The 20450-nt window shown below is 32.1% G+C and overlaps 1 protein-coding gene across 1 annotated transcript; it reads right to left on the bottom strand.

Annotated features, from left to right (window-relative positions):
* Positions 1 to 1256: 1256 nt before the first annotated feature.
* LOC129226753 (leucine-rich repeat-containing protein 70-like) lies at positions 1257 to 18523 on the bottom strand. Its single transcript, XM_054861383.1, has 4 exons — positions 17671 to 18523; positions 13352 to 13532; positions 12419 to 12558; positions 1257 to 1504 (listed from the first exon to the last, which is right to left on the bottom strand). Exons 1-4 carry the CDS (start codon positions 18521 to 18523, stop codon positions 1257 to 1259), a joined length of 1422 nt encoding a protein of 473 aa, XP_054717358.1.
* Positions 18524 to 20450: the final 1927 nt, after the last annotated feature.

The raw sequence follows: 20450 nt of genomic DNA, 5'->3' as shown, positions 1-20450 counted from the left end.
TCAACTAAGTCCATAACCAAAGAACAAAACTAAATTCCCTAAACAATTTAGCAATATTTATAATATTAATATAATCAAAGTAAAGAATTATTTCTGAATTTGTAACCAAACAACATTAATTTCAGTGTAAAAGATTGACCTATTTTGCCACAAAAACATTTTTGTGACAAAAACATTATAATTCACTGTACCAAGGACTTTGAAAAGTTAAGTCCTTTACTTTATAAACGATGAAATAACTATTGAATCATAATTCATTACGTTACGGGAAGTCAGCTTGCATAACGAAAAGAAAATAGTGTGGCTTTTCATGTTTCAGTATAGCAAACTAGATTCTCAAAATGTGTTCAAATTCCCTTTCAAACATAAAAATACTGTAAATGGTGATCAACAGCGTTTTAAAGTTCAAAATTAGCAATTAGCTCATCTGCTAATTTTATGCGTCAAAACGTTGTTGATCACCATTTACGTTTCCGCACAAAGGTGTTAATTTATTTCATAAAAATACTGTTTGTAATAAACATGGGAAAAAGTAGTATACATATATACAAACGCTTTGTAATAAAAACTGACTGCATATTTTTGAGCTCGGAAAGTTTAAAGTATGTTATACTTATAAATAGTTGTAAAAACTACTTATTGGTAATCAGAAAGTAATTAAACTAATTTATACATGGAACAAGTTTTAAGATTTTATTTTGTAACATTTTTGAACATTCAATAAGTTATAATTTCAGACAATAACAAACTGATTAACGAATAAGTTGCTTTTGATCGCGTAAATTTCATGGATCACATTCCAATAGTTTCCAATTAATATGACCTTAAACTTCGAAGGCGTTCGTGTATTACAGACCTTCCATTCGTAAGCAATGTTTTTACAACGATGCAGTTCCTTAATACACATAAAAATATAAAACACAGAGAAATTAAAAGTCATTTGATACCATAACGCAGTGAAGAAGAAAGCTACGTCTTCATAGTTGCTATGACCAGACTCTGTTGCCATCAAATCAAAAAAAGATATACACGAGAAAAAAAAATATTCAAAGTACCATATCAAACACACATGAAATCGCGATTGTGTGGTGAATTTCTTTGAAATGGAAAAGCAAACTACTTTGTAATACAGGTTGAATATATCGATATAGCCTTAGAAGTCAATACTGTACGAAAATACGCAAGACAACTGTCAACACAGAAGAGCATGTCCTTAGGCTTGCTTGTCTTAGAAGTCTAACAATGAGTCTTCTCTTTCACGTGGAGAGCTTTGTTATCAGGTGGATGAGACCAAGGAGGAGAATGCATATTGCGTTCAAGTAGGAAATACTTCCACTGGAAATGCATCCCAGATCCTCGCTAGTGATATAGGATATGGATTTCCCTCGCAACTCTGGAGGTGAATTGCAGCGAGTTTCCCGCGGCATATTGACTGCTGTAGACTTCTTATCTTTCATCCAGTCCCGGAACCAGGCCAGTCGGCAGTCGCAATGAAACGGATTTTCTGAAACAGATCAATATGCAAAATAAGTGTTCATTGTTTTACTTTTTTTTTTGCAAATAATCTTACAGTTTTTATTTAAAAAATTTATAGAAGTTTATATATGAGGCAGTGAGAAACAAATGGATGTAAGTGGACATTTTCAAGTTTTTAGCAAAACGATTTTAAACATAGCGTCCTAGGCAGGCTTTCATTAAATTTGGTTTCCTAAATCATTCTGTACGGCAGCACCTACCAGGGCTACTATTAGTATATCTTTCCCCAAGGCAGAGGAGATTTTCTCCTTTTATTTGTACTGGTTATCTTTACTCTATTAATTTTGCCAATTGTAGCCCTTTACATCTCACTGCCTTATATGTGGAAGCAGCTCGTATTGGATCTGTAAGTTTAACAAATATTTCAAAATCAGTTTTTAATTTACATTCTGCATGCTATCAACGCATATTTTTCATCTACCTACGATGCATAATCTACAAAAAAATATGACATAATTTGCATAAATGGGAGGAAATAGAATCTTTGTTGTACTTTTAAAATTTACGCATTTTACTCTTTATAGCGAGAAATGTGCACAGCAGATTAAGGCATCAGGTTTTAACAATGGTTCCCAACCTAGGAGCTGTTGCCCTCAAAGGGTTGGTTTAGCTCCGTAAGGAAGCGATAAGTTCTTGAGAGTTGATAGGAGGGCGATGGTTAATTAAAAGAGAAAATGATTGTGACAAAAATAGATCAAATATTGAAATTGAAAACGTGTACAAAACCGATTATTCAGAATACAAATAATCACAAATTTCAAAAAGGAACAAGTTGAAGTTCAACGGCATCCAAATTTATAAATTTTCTACTTTTCTTTTTTTTTTTTAATTTCAATTGTGTCAGTACCGTAAAGTGGGGATACTTGGACCCAAAATTTCATACTTTTTGCGAATTTGACACTGAATGCTTTGTTAAACCCATAATGTGAACTGGTAAACTTATTTTACCACTTGTAAGACGGTCTGCTACCACCTAAAACCTTTTTTAAACAACAATTTATATATTTTTTTCTATTTTTAAAAACTGGGTTCAAGTTGCCCAGCGCTGGGGCTACTTGGTCTCACTCAGCAAATCCATTAGAAAAAGCTATAAAATAGGTGGTGGTATCAAGAACTACCAATGATTTTGAAAAATAAACTCAAAACGTACATTCTAATGAGCAAACTTTTTATATAAATTGCAAATTATTTATATAAATTAATATAAAATCAACGTATACATAAAAACATTATTTTTAGGCAAACATAATTTCTCAAATAGAAACATAATCTAACTACAGCTAAAACTAATCGAAATGCTCATTATTTAAACATTACTAGGAATGAAAACCCCTTAATTTAATGGCTTGGGTGGATTTTTTTTCTCTGATATTATTTAATACCTGCTCTACTTAGCTACTAATTAGTACAGGATGCCCAGGTTTGTTTTGTGAAAGATCTTTTAATTTCCTTTTTAGAGTTGATGTACTTAAGTCAAAACGAGCTGATGCCATTCTCTAAGACATTTCTCTGGACTTAGTTAAATCTGGGCACAATTGTATTTTTTCCTCTTAATAATCCGCATTATTTCCTACTTCAAGGGATACAACTATCTTGAACTTGATGATATCAGATGTTTCAATGAACTTCCATCTGAAAGTTTGCAGGCACAAAAAACAACTTGCAATCATAACCTCAATCAGAAAAAGGTGAGAATAGCAGAAACTTTGTTCAACCTGTCACGGAGAAGGGATTTTAAGTCTATATATTGAGTTATATTGGACCAGGACGGAGTTTAAATACATTTTTCCTCATGGGTTCAAGTAGCCCCTAGAGGCTCAAGTAGCCCCACTTTACGGTAAATTCTGTTCCCGCAAGACTCAAATTTAAGGAAGAAAATAATTTTATGAAAAATGTACTTTTTGTTTTTTAAAGGTACATCAATGATTGTAGTTGAGTATTTCTCTTCAAATACCTATCAGCACATTTTGTAAAAGAAATTTTAAAAAAGGTAGAAAAAGCTGCTTTTATTTATTTATTGTCTTTAAATAAATTAAGCATTTAGACACAAAAAATATTAATCACAGTTACATTTTAGTTCCCGCAGACTCAAATTTAAGGAAGAAAATTATTCACAAAAAATTTATTTTTATTTATTTTTTTTAAGTACATTAATGATTGTAGTTAAGCATTTTTTGACAAATACCTATCAGTTCATTTTGTAAAAGAAATTTTAAAAAGTGTAGGAAAAGCTGCTTTCCTATTTATTTTAGCTAAAAAGTGATTGGATAAATTTGCTGTATATTACTTACGATTTACTTCAAATTAAAATTGGGTATTTATATTTCTAATAATATAGATATTCACCAGCGATCACTTATGGTTTTTTCAAGGAAGAAAAGGGAGAGGCGATAGGTATCGGTCAGCTTCTAGAGAGGGTCATGGGTGCAAAAAGGTTTAGAACCACTGTTTTAAAAGATAGTTCTTAAAACATAGAATGTTCACCTTGTTATTTAATTATTAAAAGTACCTGAAATGGCGTAATTAAACTTATTATGTACAAATGTAAGATTTTACATTTACACAACTGATCAAAAGTATTGCAAGTTTGAGAAATCTATCATTTTTGCAAGATAAGCCGCCGAAAGTTTTATTTCTGAATTTAAACTGATTTTTTGTTAGTGCAAATGTAAAAACTTAGTTTAAGGAAACAAAAAGGGAAGTTTGGTACCATGAAATACCGAAAGAAATGTTGCAAAACCTTGTGAATTCCATGCCTAAAAGAGCGGCTACTGAAATCAAACGAGAAGCGAGCCAGAACATAGTTTTTCTGTTTAGTTGCATTTTCTTATTTTTTGAGCAATCACGATTGCTTATTGTTCTCACTTGACTGTTTTGATGCCCTATGATTTTATTCCCCCCCCCCCGCCTCCCTCTGCAGCACCACCGTCGGCCGGCCGCCTCACGATGCTGCTTCTCTAGCGAAAACCGTCTCCAGGTTGCGTCACTTACTTGCCTACACTTACACATACACCCACACACACGCATACATACATACATACATACACCTTCAAATATACACACACACCTACACATACACACAACTACTCACACATACACATACCCCCCTTTACACAAACATACCTCCCCCCACATATACACAAACACACACGCCTACATACACACACACTCGTGATTGCGAAAAACATAATTTGAATTCAAGATGTCAAAGTTCAAATTATTTTATTTATTTATTTATTTTTATTTTTTATTTATTTATTTTTATTTTTATTTTATTTTATTTATTTATTTTATTTTTTATTTTTTTTTTTGCTTAGAGAAACTTGAAGTTATATTTTAATATTACTTTACAAGAAGAGGGATCCGAAATGGATTCCAATTCGTGGTAAATTCAACATTTTTTAATGAAATAAAAAACTATACTTTATTCAATAACTTATTCATACCTTGTCTTAAAAATAATTTAACAGTTTGACACAAAATTTTTTTGTTAAACTGAAAAAAAGGAGGGAAGGGTCTCATTCCTGAAAAGATGTTAGACTTCTTAAAATTGTAATATTTTTGTCCAGTACTGTATATACCTTTCCCTGAATTTGTTACGGGATATAATCATACTATACACAAGTATACCACATCTAATTTCTCCAAACATTAAGAGCTTACAGAATCTAGTCATCTGAAAAACCAATCGACTTAACATACGTTCAGAAAAAACCCAGACAGTTCTGCTCAAATCCATGGTTTAAAAAACTACATGGTTTTTACAGTACTTTATCCCCAAAGTTCTTGTACACAGTCTCCCCTTCCGCGGAATCTCTACTCGCTACCTTCATTTTTTATTTAATATTATTGATGTCAAGTGTCAACAGCATAGTTTTTACTTTTGGAATAAAAAAACATTGTTTTTCCGCACGAAACAAAAATAAAAGCACTTACACCCTTATAGAAATTAATTGAAACAAAGCATTTTTTTTCATTAAATTTAAAATAATTCCTAGTGTTCTGCACAAATAATATAAAAATTTGTAAAAATAGGAATGGATGAATTAATCCTTTACCTATCATCAAGTTTCATGAATGAAAGGGTTTCTGAGAGTGCTTGTGCAGGAATAAACGCTGCAGCTATGATCACGACAGTTGCGATTGTTGTCGTCAGCGAAAGATGCGACACCGCGAAAGCGTACAAACATTGTTAATCTTTTCGAACATAGGCCAAAGACTTATATAGAGATTCTAAAGACAGTTGGCTATTATGAAACAAAATAGAGGAACATGGTCCATAAAGCAGAGAGGGAAATGTGGCCGAAAATTGAAAACAAAACCTTTTTTCTTCTTATGCAAAGTGAGAAAGACCCTCGGAAGACTAGTCCAGCACTTTATATATATTTAAAAGAGCGTGGAATAAATATTAGCTCACCTACTATTAGAAGAAGCCCTATTGCAGCCGACCGGCCAGCCTATTGGCCGATGAAGATACAGCTTCTGACGTAACCGAGTGAAGAAAAAGCGCTATTTGTGGGCGTTAAAATTAAAATGGGACTACTGAAAATAGGGAGGAAAGTACTATTTAGCGACGAAAGTCATTTCATTGTCCAAGACCAACGAACTCAACACGTGTGGAGATTTCCAGACGAAAGAATACGAGATTATCACATAAACCAATTTAAAAATTGGTAAAGAAGAAGTTTTGAGGTGGTTTCGGTTTCAATGGGTTTGTCTTTTCCAGGCTGTTGAGGATAGAATGCATTTTGAGCAATATATAACTATTATGTGGAAAAAGTTTTACCAGAATTGAAAAACGAAACCCAGGTGGAATGGGTATTTTCCAGCAGAATTTAGCCGCTTGCCATGCGTCCAAAATGGTGAAGAAATTCATGTCTGAGAACCGAATTGAGACAATGGGCTTGGCCAATGGGTCAATGGCCTGTGAACTCCCTGATATCCACCCAATCGAGAATCTTTGGGCTCAATGCAAGAATCGCTTATTGCATAAGGGCTGTTAAACTGTGGGGACGCTAATCACTGTGCTCATTCAGGTCTGGTACGAGGACAAAAATATTATAAATAATTGTAAAAGATGCTGAATTTCCTGCCGAATCGTGTCCAAATGTTAAAAAGAGTCGTGAAGTTCATATTATGTACTAAAAACACTCCATTTCGTAAAAATTTAAATAAAATACCTTATTTTCTTAGTTTTCTCAATTCTTCTAATTAGCTACAATTAATTTGAACAAGGGTGTATGTAAAAGTACAAAATAATTTCCAAAGAAATAAGACATCGTCAATTAGTCAAAATTCTTCTAAATAATCATAAGTTACTTGTATATTCTGATTCTCTGTACTGCTTTTGAGTACTTAAATTCACTTGAAAAATATCATAATCGCTTCAAAAAATACTATATTTGCAAGAAAAAAACCGCTTTAAAAACCTTTTGTTGTTGAAGGATTCAAAAAACATTGATATAGTAAATGCTCAGCTAATAACCACTTTAAAAAGAATACTTTTTCATTACTTTTATATTTAATTTTTTTGACAAAAATATTTAGCATTATATTTAGTAGTTTTTGACAAAAAAAATATTTAATATGAAATCTTTTTGGAAAAAAATGAATAATTAGCAATCTAGATCATAATAAAATTTCAGAATATTCACAAAAGGATGTGTAACATTTTACGTAACAATTAACAAATCCTTTTACATCGAAAGCAGTTGTTGTAGCGTGAAGTGGTTTTCTGTATAATTCGATTAATTTAAAAATAAACCAATTATGTAAATTTTTACCATTGCTCCTTTTCATGTATGGGTATAAAAGGGAACATAAACAGAATACTGGTTGAAAGTTCATTAGCATATCTCTAATTAAAGTAATACGAGGCGTGTAAAATACTTTTTTTCTCTTGCTTTATTTTTTACCCTTCAAAAATGGAGTTATATCAATTTGTATGAAGAACTAAGAATAACTCTAGACAATACTTAATTACATCTTTAATTTGCATAAAAAAAATTTCTCGATGTTTTTTTTTCTTTTACGCAAAAGGTTTAACATAATTATTTCTTAAAGTTTATATTTTTTGCAGAAGTTTTTGAGAAATTTGTCAGCATGAAAATATGTGTAGGAGGTAAGCATTTTCTAAGCAATAGCTGTCAACATTTATTTTTACTAATGAAATTACTTTTGAGAAAACGCTATTTCTAATTTTTCCCACAAATCTTAGGTTCTATTAATTTTTACATTGAGTTGTATAATTTAAAGGACAACTGTAATATTGCTAGTATGCTATTAAGATAGAAATATTGAATCTCCAAATCTAAGGAACTTCCAATTAATTCAGAAGCCAATTGGTTTTGTTATAAAAAAAATGGTTTTGCTGTAATGCAAAGTATTAGTTAATGTGTTGTGTTTTAATTTATAATTTCTGATAATTGCAATAATATTATATTTTGTAATCTACAAAGTTCTGACACCCATCGTAAAAGCATGACAATCATATATCCCGTTAACAAGCCACCATTTCAACATAAAGATTTATTTTCTGGTTGTCAATCACGAAAATCATCTATTTTCATCTTGATCATATTCTTAGTAGATTTATTCCAGATATTGTGATCTTATTAGTAAATTAGATAGCAATTTTATGCCTTAACATTTATGTCAAACTTTAGTGTCAGTCTTTCTTGTAACGTCAGTGAGAGATCTATCAAACATCCAGTTGTAGACAGGTGTATTTCTTACTAATGGTAAATATTTTTCTTTTATTAATGCAATACTAGTCGACCCGTGCGGAACTCCGCACTGTTCTTCGAATCGTTTCATAAGGTATTTCGCTCTTTAAGAATTTTTAAAGGAAGAATATTATGAAGAAGAACCGAAAAAAAGTAAGCGCAGAAGAGAAGGCATGTAATTTAAAGACATCAGTAACAAAACCTCGTTAACTACAACGTTGTGATAATTTGATCATCGCTCACCTTTTGGTCGTACATATTTTCAATTCAAACATAAATATCATTAAAAGTGTGGCTGAGTAGTGACTCGCGAAAAAGCAATAATTGTGCATGTAAAAAAACAGGTTGTGGCAAACAGAGTCCTGCCCATGTGAGCATCTGACGGGAAAAAAAAGAAATATTGAAGAGATATTTATTGGCACGGATTCGAATTGGCGCCATTCGGAGTAACAGCCCGACACCCCAACAAACCTAGCAATTGCGCCTTCCTTTTCGAAAGCTATTCATTGAAGGAATGCGTAGTAAAAAACAGCAAAAAAGCTTTTTGCCAAAAATAATAATAATAATAATAATAATAAGATCATGCTTCTATGTTTTGTCATTAACCAGCATGATACGATTTAAAATTATTCGAAAAGCATGGAATTTGATTAAAGAATGACGAAGATCTCACGTAGCGATTGAAACAAACATTCTAGAGAAGTAATAAATTAGATTGAAAATAAGTGTTTTTATCTTTGAATATTGAACTATTTCACATAGAAGGTTGCTTTAACAGTTACGGCTTAAATGCCCGCACATGTTTCTCTTTTAATCGAACACTTAAAATTCAAAACCAAAGCCAGTTGAACTGAGTCCGTTTTTTAAGTGTAATTTTTCGAACGTAGACAAAATGTATTTTTTTTTTTTCAGCAGAAAGCAGAGGAGTAGAAAATGATTTCTTGCTAATGAAGTTGATAATAATTTTAATGCTTTATATCGTATTCGCGCGAATAAAAAATTAAAGGTTTACTGGGTGAAACTCGTAGTTTTAATTTGGCGTTGTATTTTTTCATTTGTACAAAAGGTCGATCAGTGCTATTAGAAACATCTACATTTCAGCATACAATAAAAATGTTTTTCTGCACAAAAAGGATTTCCTTTTGGTAAATCTAATACTTTTTTATGCTTACATTATGCTGAGTGGTCTGGATGTAGTCAAAGCTTAAAAAAAGGAAGAACACTCTTCGATTAACAGTCAACTTATCCGAATGATAACTGTAGCCTGCATAAAGGAGTCGAAACACCAAGTAGCAATCCCACTGCATTTATTTTATTACGTTTGTATGTTATGAGTACATGTAATGCGTAATACTAATATAAATTTGATATTCTTTCGTACAGACCAAACTTGCCCGAAGTTCGAATAGTTTATAGCCGAACGCTCTATCGAAAAAAACTTATCAATTTAACCGAACAACTAAGTCCAGTGCTTTTAAGCTTTATTAAAATATGAACACACACACGGGCTTTTTTTTTTTTTTTTGCTGAAAGCGACGTAAAAAATGGAAAACTGCATTAGAACTTTGCTTTTAAAAAATGCATAAGAACTACAGGCAGCATCAAGGTTTTGAAACAGCAAGGGACGTTTTCGAAAACTTGATTTTTTGACCGTAAGTCTATTTTTCTTCATTACCCAGCCTGATAAGTTTTAAAATGAGAAGGGAATAATATATAAGATAAGATATTGAAGAAACATTTTTTTTATTCTTGAAAATTTTTACAATTTGTTACCGCATGCTGCTTGAACCGTTATGACTTAGATGGCAGCACGTGTTCATCATTTAACAGAACGGTTAAAATACAAAATAAATTGAACTATGCTCTTTTTTTAAGCGTAGCTTTTCGAATGTAGTAAAAATGTGATAAGCTATTTGTTTTTTTGCAAAAAGAAGAAAAAATATATATTTTACCCTTCAAATTGAGGTAGTAATTTTTTTATTTGTACAAAGAGTCAAAAACTCATTAGAAGAATATATATTTTAATATACGATTTATTATTTTTTTTTTCTGAACAAAAAACAATTCTATTGTAGTCTGAAATCTTAAACCTGTTACTTATAGTTTCGCTTACATTATGCTTTAATTTTCTTACCAGAGTCAAAGCTTAAAAAAAAAAAAAAAACGTACAATTCCGAAGTAATTTAGCACAAAGTCACTTCAAGTTTTCATATCAGCAAGGAGCGTTTCCTTCTCATTTATTCTATTCCTTCATAGTCGTTATTCACTTAATTAAGTGTTAATGTAATGCGCGATATTGCTCTAATTTTTTGTTGCAGATTGTCCGGACGTGGGCCCGAACGCGCATTCTCCTGGTTACGAAGAGAACGCTCTGCCGATCAAGCTATTCAGCTCTGTCGGTCGTAGCGCAAATTAAAGTTATAAGTTTAACCGAAAATCTCATTCTGGTTCTTTAAAACAGGGTTTTCGGCTGAAAAAAACAATTTTTAGACCGTGGGTCTATTTTTCGTCAGTAGCCAGCACCATAAGCTTTAAAATAAGGCGTAAATCAAAGAAATCGATCAAGAATTGAGGAAAATCTGTCGTAGAAACCAAAAACAGGCTACAGAAATAATATATAAGGATTTCGTACTTGCATGTTCTTGCTGACAATACTACTTGAAAGACCAAAGCCTGTTTCGCTATTGCGAGAAATAATTCAGACAGAATTCAACGACTTCTTATTGTTTGTGCTCCGCAATTGTGGATGAGTCCGACTTGGCGTCGATAGATGACAGCACCACATATTTTAGGCGTACTTATGAAGAGGAGAGGAAGACTTCAGGAATGCCACCGTAAAATCTATTAAAAAAAGCCAATGAAGGCGGCAATCTTGACTTAAAAGATGTGAATGGCCTAAAACAAACTGCGCTGTAGGTAAACCACCTAACCTCCGAAGGTGGCTGGATTTAATAAATGTTACATATGGTTATAATTAAGAATCATCAATATTTAAAATCAAACTACATTTGTACTAAATTAAAAATGTTGGGAACAATAAGAGGCTTTTAGTCTAGTTAAAATAATTGGAAAATTGGAAATATAACTGCAAACGAAAAAAAAAAACATGTTTCATTTTAATAATTGAATTTGTCTAAATTACTGAAAAGACATTAGAATAATATATAATAAAATTGTCATTTCTTCAACAAATATATTTCAAGAATGTTTTTTCAGAGAACTGTGTTGTTGTCAAATGTAACAAACCATTCTTTTTGCTTTTGTGGTCCTACTCTGGTAATGTGTTAAAAGAAAATTTGGTTAAAACAGGATTGGCTAAATATGGGATTTTCCCAAACTTGGGAGGGACTTTATGGGACTTTCCATCTTTCAAACTTAAGAGATTATACGAAAAGCTTATGATGTTTTCTTATCTAAAAATGCAGACACTAATTAAATGCACCTGTTTCTGTCGAGACATATGTTGTTATTGTTGTTGTCATGTGCCAGCTACTTAGAACGCAGAAATTACTTAATGGATTGAGCAGGTCCAATCATTGGCTAAGCACAAAATTGGACAAAGAGCTCAAGTAACTTGACTCAACAACAACAAATGGTTGACACGTTTTGCGTGAAACTAGGGAACGAGACCTGATTTCTTCCAATGCTTTTCGTTAAACTCTATCACGTGGCTTGGGATCTTTCTTTCACTCCATTTCATGTCTTATCAATGGCCAGCTAAGCTGGCAATTTGGGGTGCGCTGCTTCACTTTTCGAACTATACCGGAATTTGGTGTGAAGTCTTACTTTCATACCACACACATGCCATAAGGAACCGTTTGTAGGGCAGGCAACCATTCATTCGAACCCGGGACCTTCGCATTGCAGTCAACCGTCTCTGATCACTAGACAAGGGCCGCGGTCAAGACGTATGTTTTGCTAGTATAATAAGCATGTTTTTTATGCACCCATATATTTATTTCATTTCATTACCTCCTGTGACTGATACTAGTATTTTATTACCTTTATTTTATAGTCCTGTTGAGTTAATTCTATCTATTTGCTTATTTTCCTTTACATATTTTTTTTAATTCTTTCCGCATTATTTGTTAATTTAAAAAAAAATGTGATTTACCAATTGAATTATGTCACATAATTTTAAATGCACTTATTCCTACCATGAAGGTCCATGATTTGTAGAGTGTCCAGAACGGATCTAAATGTTTCATAAGGTGCAAGTTTCAGCTGATTAGACTGCAGATAAAGCCATTCTAAAGAATCCAAAACAGCGAAGGCATTCACCTCAATGGTGTGCAACCTGAAATAGATGCATAAAATTAAATTGCATTAAAACGGAACTCAACCTTAAAATCATTAGAACATGACAAAATAGTACCTACAAAAGATTTTTTCTAAAATTTAATGCCGAGCTAAACAACGTTATATCTTGATTTTCATTTATGTTGCTTTTACGAGTGGCTAAAATTACAAGGCACGAAATCAATGCTTAGGACAATGTGAGGCAGGGAGAATCAAAGGGATGTAAGTGGACTTTTTAAAGTTTCTTATAAAACGCGTTTAAAGCTGAGATCCTAGATAGGCTTACATTGACTTTTTTGTTCTAAATCATGCTGTATACTGCTGTGCTAAGGACAAGAAACGTATCTTCAGCTGAGCCCAAAATGAACAACTGCTGATTAAAGTTTTACTCCTCCACATGTTTGATTCAGATTTCACTTTTCCAATTTTCTTTTTAACTAATTCTCTTTTATTAAGGACCATAAAATATTGTACATAAGTAAAATATGTTGTCAACATTTAAATGAAAACTAAATAAATCAAAAGGTTTTTTTTTTTAATTACAAAGGTACATGTTGGAAAAATGTAAAAATCCGATAACATCTTATTTGATAATATGGTTATATTATATAGAATTTACAGCTCATTTTAAATAAACATATTTCCATTTGAACGAACAGTTTTTAAATAAGAGCGAAACACCTCATTTTGGAGTTTTAAAAATTCAATTCTTTCGTTAAAATGAACAACGCAAAAGAGTATATTTTTAGAGCAAAAACAAGTTTAAAAAAACGTTGAATGGCATGACTTACTGATTTTTCTGCAAATATATGAATTTCAAGTTCCTTCCATAACTCTTAAAATCATCTTCATTTACTTTGGTAATTCGATTCTGTCTCAGATCAAGCTGCCTGAGTTTTTCTAATCTTCGAAGAGCCGTTGAAGGAACAGTGTCAAGTTCATTTCCACCAAGTTTTAACCACTCTAGTGAATCTATGCAGAAAAAGTCACTGTCATCAAGTACTACTTCGTATTATGTGATCATATACATTAACCTTAAAGATAAATGGTTTTATAAAAATATATAATTACATCTGGTTTAAAAAGTATAGTTTATGTTAAGATATTATAAGCAGATTTCTGAACTTTTAGATAGTTGGGTCTAGGTAAGTAGAAGTGAAATACTCAAAATGTGTATTTCAATCAACACAATACTGGAGTTGTTATTTAAAATCTGTTATTAAGAATCTTTTCCAGGCCTTAACATTACCAACAATAAAAGTAGTATAACTTTCGTTACAGTAATTCAGCATATTTTTGAGCTACTCCAGTTAACTTGACGCCACTTCATTTTTTTTAGTATTTTTTAATTTAAACAAAAAAACTAAAATATTCCAGTGATGCAATCTTCTGGAGAGATTCGAAAAAAAAAAAAACATTTTCTACTATTTAGTTCTGGAAAAAAGTTTGCAAATTTTAGAATGTAATAAATCTAAAGTTACTATTAGTGAGCTATTTCGAAATGCCCCTTGAGTTGTTGAAATCCTATTAATCTGTTAAAGCACGTAACATTTCATTCATTTATAAGGCGTTTTATTTTCCATGTACGGGAAATTTCTCGGTATCTGCAACAGCTTTTTTAGTAGTATATAGTAAAAGGATTAAAAGTAAGGCCTTATAGTTTTTCGTCAGGCTAACTTTGAGCCACCTCCACGGTAAGATGAGATACTGTGAATACACTCTGTATACAAACTACAATGTCTGTTTCCCAAAACTTACTTTCTATATTTTTTATATAGATGATAAACAGTGCCAAAAATTTTTTTTAATTTAAATTCACATTAAAAGCTCTACCGCAGCCGTAGCAACAAAAAAGATAAACATCTTTCATAGAAAAAATATTGCTTAGCTTAGACCAGTTATCACTTTTCCCAATGCAATTACGTTAAAAAAAATTGTATTTCAATGATTGAGAATCGTTTCTTTTTGCATTTTTTTCTTACACCAATTATAAAGTTTTTTTTCTTCATGTATGGATGCTGTCTTGTTTTACTCTACCTACAAGTAATATTTATGCAATATAGTTACTTGTATGAAGCTTTTGATGCTACAAAACAAAAATGAGTAGTTTATTAAGCGATTAACTAACGCTTTCGTTTTATAGAGGAACATTTCGGGCTGTTTTTCGTAAACATATTTCAAGCAAAAAGTACATTGTTCGTTAGGTACGCACTTTTACCTTTTGGATTATACTATATTTCTTATTTTCAGCCTATTCGGATGCATTTCGAAAATAAAAGAAAAGTTTATTTTCCTCAATATTTTTTTTCACTGCTTTTCACAATTCACAAATCAACATGAAACAAGTGTGGGTTCAGTGTAGAGATGTAAAATTTCCGAAAATTTTTGAAGTGGTGGGAAATAAAAGCGGTTTTTACCTGTTTTTTTTTTTTTTTTTTTTCGGAAATATTGGAAGACATTAAAAATGTGATCTTTTTATGAATAAAAATAGGGTTTTTTTAATAGTTGTGTTTCTTGGAACATATGAAGCGTTAAGCATTAAAAATAATGCAATTCACACATCTTCTTTTCTGGTTGACAGGAATACACATAAAGTTAAGTTTAATTATTAAGAAAAAAATATATATAACACTTTAATATTGGGTAAGGTGTGTCTAATCATAACAATTGGATTTTCTATTTTAGATTGACTTTCAAACTTGAAATAATAATTCTAATTTTTCTCTTTCAAACAAGATTGATATTGTTTGAAAGAAAAATAAGTATGGTTTCCCTTCCTTACAATGTAATTTTACTGTCGGATAATGAAAGCCATTGAGTTTTGATTTTTTCCAATCCAGTCTAAATCCAAATCAAAATTCGCTCTAAATTGGTTATTTATTTTTCTTTCCAACAGAAACCCAAACCAAAACTGCGTAACGGTTTCTAAAGCTGAACCAAAACTTAAACTGGAGTTTCAGTTTATTCATACGGCCATGCTAAGCACAGTAGTAAAAGTAGTCATACCTGCACTTCCTAAAAACTATATATTTTTTAATTCTAAAAAAAAACGACATCTGAATCAAATATATGGAAGAGCCAAACTTTAAAAACACAATGTCTCAGCTTGAGCTCAACTGCAGATTCCACTTTTGTGCTTAGCACGGCAGTATACAGGGTGCGGCAAAAAAAAAACCTCGGACAAAGATTGCACCATCGAATGAAAGTAAAGTAATTTCATTTTAATGAGTGTCTTATTTGTATCTCTGATTTTATTAGAAAATAATTTACAATAAATATCCTAGTTTATGTATCGTTTTTCAGTTTTCTTACAATTTCAAGCAAACGACCTGCTATTTTAAAGTTGTTTAACTAAGTAGAACAAAGGTTCGTTTGCTTGTTGTGCCTTGGCAAACAGTGTTTGATGAGATACGCCGCTTCAAGTGGCTTAGAAATGATAGTCGATTTCCGGAAAGTGCACAAAAACGAACAGTGAACATTTCAGTTAATCGTCAGGTCATCCAAAATTGAGTTCAATGAAATCCTTGGTTTTTCACGAGAGAAGTCGTTCGTAAGATGGGAATTTGCGACCGATAGGTGCGACTAAGGGCAAAAACAGCTCAAACAGAAGTTTTACGAGCTCCAAGAAGTTCAGGCATTTGTATGACTCTAATAATGCCAGAAACGTTTGAGACGGGCCGCAACTCCACGATGGAGGATAGATACCTTTCACTGATTTACCATTCAACCAGCGCACAACTCCCAGAACAATAGGATTTGGTCTGTAGACACTCCAAGCACCGAATAAAATGTTAAACAATGTCAAAATCCGAAGTCAGGCTTTGTCTGTGCTATAATCAGCGCAAGTGACAAAAAATCTCTGGTTTTTTGTGGGTGAGGGCCATAAAATGAATCAAAAAGTGTACAGAAGGACGTTTTAGAAGTTGTTGTACTTATGTGGACCTAAGAGCACTTTATCACAGAAATGTAGACTGGACATTTCGACTTGACTCCACACCAATTCATACGGCTAAAAACATAAAAGTGGTACGTGCATTGTTTTTGACATGATATCTTTAGAGTGGACGCTATACTCGCTAGATCTCAATCCCATTTATTACACTGTATGGCCTGTTTTAGAGTCAAAGGTCTACTTTAAACTACACATAAGTTTGGACTCTTTAAACCAATTGCTTTATAGGGAATAGGATTGATCAAAGGACGTGAAGAACTTGAATGAAAATTTCAATAAGGAGTGTCACCTCTGTATTACTTCAAAAAGCGGCCTGTTTGAAACAAACTAATTTATTGATTGCTAAAGGTCTTCTCATATTATTATTTTTGTGGTTTGTTAATTTATTTGTTTTTAATAAAGTTAAATGAAAAATTGCTTGCTCGGGTTTTTTCGGCCGCACCCTGTACCTTTGGTTTGGACAGTCAGCAGAAACATAGTTATGTGTTTAAAGTTATTCTTGTTTGTTTTATGAAAAAGTAATATAAATTCTTCACTAAGAATATTGTTTTTTTTTTTTTTTTTTTGCTGAAAGTATTAAATGTTTTTTTTTATCTATATGTATGTTGTATCTCTATACAACAACTTGCCTTCTCAAAATTGGACGGTATTACAGCATACAAGGAGAAGGGGGGGGGAGGAAATTGCATCAGAATTTAAGTATGAAAAAATTCTAATACTTTTTGCTGAAAGTTTTAACTAAAACTTCCTGAAAAGTTGAAAAAATTCATTTTTTCAATTTTTCCGGAGCGAAAATAAACTCCTTCTTTTTTCCACTTTTTTCCGTTTTTTTTCCTATTGTTTTCATCTCTAGTTTAGTGTAACCTAAGGAGCATCGCTAAGAGGTGGGGTGATGTGGAGAAGAATGTGTGTTTAGTGTTTATTATACTGACAGCAATGATCATCAGATAAAGCAATATTCTTTAACAAATCGTACCACTAGTTAATAATAATTCACAAAGAAAAAAACACTGAATTGTAAACATACGAATGACAAAAATTGAAGAAACCATTCTGTCAGTCCGTTAAGATAGTACGGAGTTCCACGTATTAATGTAGCAATTTTTAGCAATTTACATCAAGTATTTGAACTCAATCAATGACCATTAAAAAACTTACTTTCAATTCCTTCAAAAGCACGTGGATGTATGAAATGGATCTTGTTGTTTTCTAAGTCTAAGGAGTTCAGCAGTCTGAGGTTCGAGAATGCTCTTTCTGGAAGCTCTTCCAATTGGTTATTCGAAAGCTCTAAAACATCAAGATTCTCACCCATTCCTTGGAACTCTTCAGCAATAATAGACGATATTTTATTCTCATGTACATGCAGCCTCTGTAGCACTGTCAAGTTTTTCAGAGGCCTGGAAGGCACTGAAGCCAGACGATTGTCTCCAAAGTTTACTTGCGTTAAATTCCCTCCAATTCCTTCAAAGGCTAAATTGTCTATGAATTTGATACGATTTCCAAACAGTGATAGTCTTAGTAAAGAAATAAGACCACGGAAGGCTTCCGCGTGCAATATTTCAATTCTGTTGTAGTTAAGGTTCAAAGAAGCAAGGTTTTGAAGATTCTCTAGGGCTGCGGTAGGAACACGTTCCAGTTTATTTTGTCCTAAATCTAACGACTCAAGGTCGTCAGATAACCCAATAAACGCGTTATCTTCAATGGTTGATATGTTACAATTTAAAGCGATAAAATGAATGACATGAAGATCTCCCAAGAAGTTATGCGGTACATTATTTAACTGCACATTACGGAATTTTAAGTACCAAACAATTTTCTTCGTTTCTGCCACAGCATTCACTGATTTCATTAAATCTTCTCTGGACGCCATATCGCAGCTCAAGTCTAGCCCACGAGTTTTCACCTGGCATGTACACGTCCTTGTTGCAGGCAAGGTTGGACAATGCATCATGTCCGAATATATTGGCGATGTTACCATCATCAGAAGAAGCCATGCTCGAGGATGAAACATCCTGGCTGTAGATCATTTAGGTTTTTATTTTTTTAAGATCTGAAACCAAAAAAAAAAATAAATAAATAAATAAATACATAAATAAATAAAAAGATTGTTCATACGGCACTACAATAATTAAGACTGTAACAGAACAGCGTATTTTAGTTAATTCTAAGACATGTTTTTTAATATATATATATATATATATATATATATATATATATATATATATATATATATATATATATATATATATATATATATATATATATATATATATATATATATACACGAGTAATGAATCAATTTTCCTGACAATATTGTCAGCAGACTGCAGCAGGACATTCGATTTCAAGGATAAATGATTCCTTTTCGTAATCATGTAGTTTATCATCCATCAAAGACTAGAATGGCAGACTTCATATTTTATCAAGCAAATCTCATGGATAATCTGAGCAATGGAAATGTCGTAAATATGTCCCATGTAATAAATGAACGCAGTTTCATCGCTAACGGTTTTAGGAATATACTGTATAAACTGTGTAACAGCATACATGTTGCATTTCTTAAATCACCAGAAGAAGAAAGTTTACTGGGGAAAACTATTGAAGTAATTTGACTTAGTTGAAGTTCATTAAATTTATATTTAATTCATCTAAAATTTAAGTCATGTTGTATTTGCAGTATGTTACTCCTTTGTCTGATATTTAATTGTATATTTATAGTTCATGAAGAAAAAACCGAAGTTATGTAAAGTTTTTTAATGATTTTTATAATAATTAATCTTGTAATGTAATCTAGACTGACGAATACATTATTGGCAAGACATTTTATGAGCACGGAGGGTGGAACTGTATTGCTGACACTTTCGAATTAAGTTGTTCAACCAAATTTTTTAACCCAGTAATTTTGAGCTTTCACTGACGCATACATTTTTGACAAGACATTTTATTAGCACAAAGGATGAAACTACATTGCTGACACTTTCAAGTCATGTTGTTTAACCAAACTTTTAACCCACCAATTTTGAACTTTCGGGTTGTTTGATAGCCTGTTCGTTGAAAGCAATTTTTTTTATTCATTGTAGATAAACTGTTTACCCAACACTGTGAGAGTTAATCCTTTAAAAAATTATCCGCAAATTTGAAAGATTTCTATACTATTTTACATTTTTTCAGGTACCAAAGGGTATGTACGAAATAAGAGATGCGGTTCTCTTTTTTTTTTGTTACACTTACAACAAATGGCTAGCACAAATAAATAAGCGTTTTACATCACATTATAAACTTACGTTTTTTGCTACATTAGATTTCATTTCTTAGTAGGTAATGAGCCAATTTGGTGTTTTTAATAGAGAAAATCTTTTGTGAAAAATACGATAAGGTATATTTTATGAAAAAGAGCAACTTACAAGTTAAATACAACCTTCCAAAGTTTAAGATTCACCCACACTCATAAAATAAGAGACATGCTTACTCGACCAGAAACTTTTCACACATTTTTATTGACAACGAAGATAACAATATGTGAGATACATAGTAAAAACAAGCCTTTACAGCAGATTACAAATCATAAATCTTCCACTAGATTAGTCTTTTCCCGCGTATCTTCGTAAATCAGTAAAAGCCCTGTTATTTTGTAACAGAAAACCTCCCTGCCGACAACGTGGTAATATATATCTTCTTGAAAAAGAAGTAAAAAGAAGGCAATACTCCTAAATCTATAAATACTTCCCCGAAGGAATCAAAATCTCGTAAAAACATGGGAATCCATTTAGTGACTAAGAACCACATTCAAACTGTCCACTAAAATTCAATCCCAATCGACAAGCAAATTTATTTTATCTGGGGACGCATATCTGCTCAGCCAATCGAGTATTTCTTTCGGCATCGTTACTCCTGGCGCGATTGGCTGATATCTCCCAATATGTTTGCGAAGACAACGA

This window comes from Uloborus diversus, chromosome 7, assembly GCF_026930045.1.
Source record: "Uloborus diversus isolate 005 chromosome 7, Udiv.v.3.1, whole genome shotgun sequence".
Lineage (NCBI taxonomy): Eukaryota > Metazoa > Arthropoda > Arachnida > Araneae > Uloboridae > Uloborus > Uloborus diversus.
This window is presented reverse-complemented; position numbering and strand designations above follow the sequence as displayed.

Excerpts from the sequence above, each read along its gene's own strand:
- LOC129226753 (XM_054861383.1), bottom strand. The coding sequence starts at position 18,523 with ATGTTTCATCCTCGAGCATGGCTTCTTCTGATGATGGTAACATCGCCA. Across the intron at positions 13,533-17,670 it reads TGCTTTTGAAGGAATTGAAA|ATTCACTAGAGTGGTTAAAA; the intron begins GTAAGTTTTTTA and ends TTTTCTGCATAG. Across the intron at positions 1,505-12,418 it reads ACAAATCATGGACCTTCATG|AAAATCCGTTTCATTGCGAC; the intron begins GTAGGAATAAGT and ends GATCTGTTTCAG.